The sequence below is a fragment of the Nematolebias whitei genome, chromosome 15 (genome assembly GCF_014905685.2).
Source record: "Nematolebias whitei isolate Nwh7 chromosome 15, NemWhi1, whole genome shotgun sequence".
NCBI lineage: Eukaryota > Metazoa > Chordata > Actinopteri > Cyprinodontiformes > Rivulidae > Nematolebias > Nematolebias whitei.
The window spans coordinates 40,184,326-40,191,460 of record NC_056512.1 but is presented as its reverse complement, the minus strand read 5'-3'; the positions used below and the strand labels follow the sequence as shown (position 1 = coordinate 40,191,460).

The 7,135-nt window shown below is 44.1% G+C and overlaps 1 protein-coding gene across 1 annotated transcript in view; it reads left to right on the top strand.

Annotated features, from left to right (window-relative positions):
* Positions 1 to 4,694, top strand: part of tmem104 (transmembrane protein 104) — a 58,992-nt gene extending 54,298 nt beyond the window's left edge. Inside the window, exon 9 of the mRNA XM_037688682.1 lies at positions 3,634 to 4,694. Within this exon, the coding sequence (XP_037544610.1) occupies positions 3,634 to 4,397 (764 nt within the window). The 3' untranslated portion in view covers positions 4,398 to 4,694. The remainder of the gene's footprint in view (positions 1 to 3,633) is intronic.
* The last annotated feature ends 2,441 nt before the right edge of the window (positions 4,695 to 7,135 follow it).

Below are 7,135 nucleotides of genomic sequence, written 5' to 3'. Positions count from 1 at the left end.
ACTTGCTCCTGTTTGAAAACTTTAATGAAGTCTTGTAAATCTGCTGACTCGTTCTTTGGAATGTGAGCTGCAGTTTTAGCTGATAAACTGTGGGCCACCTGCTGTGTATTTCCTGATAGTCCTACCTTATATTACAGGATTTGTTACAATGTAGTGCACCCCCCCCCCCCCCCCCCCCCCCCCCCCCCACCCCAAAAAAAACAACAGGCCAGCATTTCCAGTCCTGTTTGGTTCTAAATGACAGAGCTGTGCTAAGAAATCCTGGTAAGAACTGGGCAAAGAGCCGGTGCTGCTAATTACCACTGAGATTATCCAAGGGTGCTGAAGGAGTGCCTGTCTTAATTAATGACCAGAATATTTCAATGCTTTGAGAACACTGGGGGGGGGGGTGTCTTGACAATCAAACCTGATCAGCGGCACAAGTGAAAGGCGCTGTGATTTTCCTTGATGTTTAAATTGCTGCTCGTTTGAACATTAAAACAGCTGAGAGGTCGTTGACGTTCCAAGCGGCTGTCAGTTTGAACCGAGACCTCCTGACTCGCAGATTCTTCCGCTTTGTTGCGCAGGAGATGGATGACCTTTCACCTTCTGCCCTTTTCTAAGCTTTAATTAACTGAGATCCTCATCGCTTCGATTGCAGCGGAGTGTCTTGTCTTCGAGGCAGTCAGTGATTCTTTAGCTTTGCCTCAACCACTCGCTGCCATGTTTTCTGTCAGACGATAGAGCTGTAAGAGTTTCCTCCGGGGGTCGTTAAGTTGAAGCATTCCTCACAAGGTCATTGTCGTCGTCCTACTGGTGATATAAATCACAGGCTGAGGAATGGACGGCACTGGGTATGTGGACGTGATATGTGGCACTTTGACACCTCCTCCTTTTGTTGCATGTCAAGCGCTGGGGGGTTTCTGTAAAAGTGCATCAAATTACCATAAGCTGGCAGGTATCTGCAGGTAGAACCTTCTTTTCAGCTGAAGGAATGAGTTCGTGGCGGGTCGTTGGTCAATGGGCCAAATAAGATGTTGGCAGCCTGTTTTATATTTTTGTTTTTAAGATCACAAAGAAAGACAGAAAGTTTAAAGACTTTTTTTTTTTTTTTACATGAAGTATTTTAAATATGTTTATAAAACCATAAATTAGTGTTTTGTAACTCTTTAAACAGTATATTCACTATAAAATGATATAAAAAATGAGCAGTTCTTGTGTGTTGGCGAACGTGAGAGTTTGAAGCAGCAAGAGGAGCTACGGTGAAGATTTTGCCGCACATTTCAAACGTGTTCCAGTAAAAACGTTTCAAAATAACTCCGTCCTGGATTTGTTCACCTACAGAAAACAAAAGGCTGGTTTATGACGTCAAATGACACAAACTGATGAGAAGCTCTTTTTGTGTCGTTGTCCTTGAAAGCTGGTCTGTCGCCCATCGTTTTGACCCCTCCGTAAGAAGAGGGTTAACGTTTAAATTGGGAGTAGCAGAGCTTTCCTCGGAGCCTGAGATTACCTTGGATGGAGTCCAAGGATGCATCAAATATTGAATAGTTGTGCAACCGTTTGTACACACCGAGGGAGTGCTGACATCTACTCTGATATGAAGAATGTACCTACCTGGACCTGTGGGCTGTTTCTGCTTTTGATAGTTCCTTTTTAACAGATCATACGGGTAAAGATGGATGTCTTTCAAATTACTGGTCTTTTAAAGTCTTAAAATATAATCTGGATGCATTTGTTTTTGTCCCCTGTTGGGAAGCAAAGAGAATTGGAAATGCCCTCTGTTCGTCCGTCTTGTGAGCTGGATAATTTGGAAAAATAATTGAGGTACCATCTTCCATTTTGGTGTGTGGTTGCATCGAGGTGTAAGAAAGGTCACGATCAAAAACATGGACGGCCACATCTGTTCATATATGTAGGCCGGCCACCCCAATCATTTGAAGAAAAAAAAAGTATAGTTTCCTCAAATGTTTGGGGTGGCCCAAGAATAATCTTTGATGGCCAAGGACACCATTGGTCACCCTCTGCCTCCGCCATTGCTCCTGGTAGATAAAATTGCTCGCTAAACTCGCCATCATCCGTCACTTTGTGCTGCCTCAGACAAGAAGAAAGTCTACGTCTCCTCTTCTACACCGTGCAACTCCTACCCACTTGACTATTTCGTACCAAAAACATTGAGGTTTACTTCACTCCCTGTTCAGAAAAACACTCATCTCCAAAACTACAAAAATTCACTCTTCACACTCCTCAGCGATGGGGACATCAGCCGGTGGACATCAGCGGTAGACATCAGCCGGTGGACATCAGCCGGTGGACATCAGCCGGTGGACATCAGCCGAGGGACATCAGCCGAGGGACATCAGCCGGTGGACATCAGCCGGTGGACATCAGCCGAGGGACATCAGCCGAGGGACATCAGCGCACTGCTTGAGTTGATCTCGTTAGAACGTCTGAGTGTCCACGCTAGACCGTTTCTCGACCCACAACTTTATTTATAATCTTGAATCATTTCCTTCAAAGGCAGCATAATGTCACATTCAGCCACAACCAGTTAGAGAGAATGGAGGTGTTGAGGTTCACGCTAAAGTTGTGCACGTGTGGCAGTGCATGGTTCAAGTGTTACTTCCTAAATGTCACCGCACATTTAAAGGACAGCCGAAGATGAAAGCTGAGCTGGCTGCCGGCCATGCTAAGGCCATAACTAACTCCTGCAGTCACGTGCTGATCATATGTGTGTGTGTGTGTGTGTGTGTGTGTGCATGTGTGTGTGTGTGTGGAGGAGAGATGACTGTCGGGCCCTAACAGGACTCCACGCTGCGCTCAGGAGTCCTTCCATTCACTTCTTCTGCCTTCCAGAGATGCATCTCCTTCCAGAGATCAATTGGAGATGGGCCAACACGCCTGTTTTCCATCGGACCGTGCTCTGTTGCAGTTTTTAGTTTTAAACGCTTGATGTCTGAACAGAGAGCAGCTCTGACTGATCCACATGGAGAGTGCTGTACATTTAAAGACGGTTTAACACAAAAACAAACATCTTAAGTTCAAACGAAACACATTTGGTTTATTTGGAGAAGAAACTATTTTATGAACTTTCAAACAAACCTTAACCTGGATTTAAATGGTATAAAAAACATTTTTAGAAAAAAAAACTAAACACTTTTGTGCCACATTTTTAGATTTTTAAGTTAAAATCAAGGTTTGTGGGGGGAAATTTTTTATTTTTTTTTAAACAATTAAAGCTTTTCCAAAAAAAGTAATAAAATAAAATAAACAAAACAATTGGTCTTCTGTAGTTGAAAACATTCACTTCCAATCCGGGGAGCTTTCTTAATTCAGAACTGGAGTGTGTGAAGTTCTGAATTTTAATCTGCCTAAAATGCTCCGTTATACAACTAAACTTACAGCAGATTAATCCCTCCCCCCACCGTAACCACTCTACACTAGAATAAGATCTGGTTATTTTCCACAAAATGAAATAAACTGCATTTAACATATCACATAAAAACATTGTAAAACTGAGGACGTGTCGGATTACACACCTGCTTCATCATCACCTTCACAGATAATGTTTTATATTGAAACTTTATGTCTGCAAGGTGAAGCCTCGTTTATCAAACTGTTTGTGGTTAGTTATCTTTTTATTTTTTCCCCCAGCGTTCACCATGATGATCATCTTGGCATTAATCCGCATCGGTAAAGGCACCGGCGAGGGCCGCCCACCCATCGCCAACCTGGCTGGCGTCCCCAACCTGTTCGGGGTGTGCGTCTACTCCTTCATGTGCCAACACTCGCTGCCCTCCCTGGTGACGCCCATCTCCGAGAAGAAACGAGTCAGCGCTCTGGTGCTGGCAGACTACGTCCTGATCCTGGCCTTCTACGTGCTCCTCTCCTTCACCGCCATCTTCTGCTTCAACAGCTCTCTGCTGTACGACATGTACACGCTGAACTTCACGGACAACTGCGACGTGCTGGATATCGCCATGCTGCGGTACTTCCTGGGCCTCTTCCCCGTGTTCACCATCAGCACCAACTTCCCCATCATCGCCGTGACGCTTCGGAACAACTGGAAGACCCTGTTTCACCGAGACGGAGGCACCTACCCGTGGGTGGTGGACAGAATTGTGTTTCCGCTCATAACCCTGGTACCCCCGATCGTGGTGGCCTTCTGCACCCACAACCTGGAGTCACTGGTGGGGATCACCGGGGCCTACGCCGGAACGGGAATCCAGTACATCATCCCGGCCTTCCTCGTGTTTTACGCCAGGCGCCATCTGGAGCCGGTGATGGACAGACATGCCATTAACAAGCACCAGTCCCCCTTCCACCACGCCTTCTGGGTGTGGTTCGTAATCATCTGGGCTGTCTTCTGTCTCATGTTTGTTACAGCAAACATCATCCTGACGGACACCAAGAAATGAGAACTCCATGAAAACCTTCTCGTACGGCCAGTTTCTTTGCTGCGAGGCCTTACTGCTGCTCTACAAACTGAGTGCCTTTATTTCATTTTTTTTTTTTTTTTTTACCAAACATTAGTTGTTTAAATTAGTCGTCATCTAAAGTAATTTATCACATTTGTTGAAAGGGACCAACAGTTTATTATAGAAGTTTGAGGGGTGGACGGTAGGATGGAAAGGGAATTTATAAACAAATAATTTTTTGACAGAAAACAGCTGGTAGTCTGAGGTTTTTATGATTTTTTTTTTACGCTGAAACATCTTGAGAGAAAAACTACCCACAGCATCATCCAAACAGGAAGTTTAGACCCTCTACCTCTCACTTGTCTAATTTCTGTGGAAAGTTTGTGATGAACATCAAAGCTGCAACTTTATTTTTCTAATTTCCACTGATGGAAGAACTTCATGGACCTGTGGGTTGAAGGAATGTGCCGTTACTATAAACATTAAAGGAATAGTTCCGATCTTTTGAAGTGACGTTCTGTGATAAAGTTATGTTGTAGATAACTCTTTGAACATCCTCAGTTTAGAAAAATGGTTAAATTCTGACAACGCTAACGGCTAAACTGAGTTAGCTTAAAATAACCCCCAAATTATAAAGGTCATAAACTGATTTACGAACGTTTACGCCACGTTTCACATAAAAATGTGATATTGCTGCTGGATGTGCATCTGACATGCTACAGGCATGTGTTGCTAGCTGCACCTTCACATAACTCAATTTGTATGTAAAGAACTGTGTTGTGTAAAACTGATGACGGTGCAAGTTTCCTTCGGCTGCTCCCTTCCTCAGGGGTCACCACAGCGAGCGAACTCGCATGAAAGATGTAACTGTTGTTTTACGCCGGATGCCCTTCCTGACGCAACCTGGGTTTGAACCCACAACCTCAGGATTACGGAGCTACCGCCGCCCCTGAAACTGACTGTCAAGGTGTGATTAGCATTAACTGCTAACACACTTTGGACCGTGGAGTTGCTTTGAGACGGCAGCGGTCCACTCTGGTCTCATTTATCTGGTCATTCTTCAGCTTTGTTTCTTTAAACTGAGGTTGTTCATAGAGCTATCCACAACAGGTAAGATATTAACTGTTCACAATCTTCAGTGTGTCTGAAGTGGCTCTTTCAAATGCCAGCAGCTGAACTAATGGAAGTGTTCAGGCTCCGAGGAGCTGCAGGAACTTTGCAGCTTAATTGTCCAATAAACCTGTATTAAAGGGAGACCAAGACAAACCGGCTGTCACAGCCCGACCCGTGTTCTGTTTCACGGCTCCGTAACGAGACGAGAACACGAGGTGAGAAATGAACGTGTCGGGATGATCGGTCTTTGTGGCTGACGCGTCTCCATCCCTCAGCCGGCGACGTCCGCCTCATGAACAACGAAGCTCCGTCTGATGAATCCGCCGACGTCCCTGTTTATCAGCACAAACTCACGCCTGTAGCTTTCACCCGGAGCGCCGTCTTCACGCCTCCGTCGGCCTTTAACGGATCTACAGTCTGTGAGGAAGATGAGCGGGTCCGCTTCACTCAGCTTCCCTGACCCCGTCAGTGACCCTAAACTTCCTGTTCAAACCACCGTCTGTGATTTCCTCCTCATTTCTCCCTGCATCAGTCCTGGACGGCAGCGCAGCCAAAGAGCAGCACAAGTTGTAGTTTTAGTGTCTCTGCTGTCCAGATTTATTTGTTTTGTTGTGTTCGTAGTCATCCGGAGCAAAAACCCTGTTCTGTTTGTAATTATCCGTCTGCTCCGTGATCAACTGACACTTCCTGGTTAGAAGACGATGCTGAGGCTCCTAAATGTCTGATTCATGGCCACGCGTGAGCATCAGAATCTACATTTATTTACCTCGACTACCTTCACGCTAACGCAACTCAGACCAGATGGAAAGGGCAGAATGTTGAGTTTGTTTTAGTTAAAGTACGAGGGTGACCAGACGCGTTTCAGTTCGTTGAAGATTATGCACTTTACATTTCCCATGAAGCAATGCTTCACTTTCAGGACATGTTTTTATTCCTGCAAGAAGATCTTTGTTCTGAAAAGTGTTTTGTTTTGTTGAATTCGTGAGGAAAACTTGGTGGGAATGAAACGTGCGTCTTTAATACATTTTTCCAGTATTGATTATTACTGTTTACATGATATTGTTAAACATTCCTGGGAACTTGCCTTTCATGGTGGTCTTTCGTTAAAATTAACTTTTGTTTTTTTTTACTTTCAGCCTTAGATTTTTAGTTTTTTCATTCCTGTGCAGAAATCTTGAGTTTAATGTGATTCGCAGCGAACAGGAGGAGTTGCACCTGAACGTTACGATTGTTGTGATCTGACACGATCGAGAGGATCAGAACCAGGATCGGGTCGAAACCTGACATCACCTCATTGGAAGCAGTTTTCAGATAATTTAATCTCTGGTTTCCACATGTATCCTCTGTGGAATGAAGTGTTTGGCCTAACAAAAGCAAACGCTAGAACTTCAGATCGTTTATTAGTATTTGCAAACATCAAAAACCTTTACGGAAGAGGATTAGGGTCACGGTGCAATAATTTAATTTGTCTTAATTCTGAGGAAAATAAATCAGAATTCTGAGATTAAAGTAAGAATTTTGAGGAAAAAAGTCACAATTACATAAATTATGACTTCAATCTCAGAATTCTGACTTTTTTTTCTCTGAATTAAGGTAAAAAAATAAAAGAATTTGCACTGTGGCCC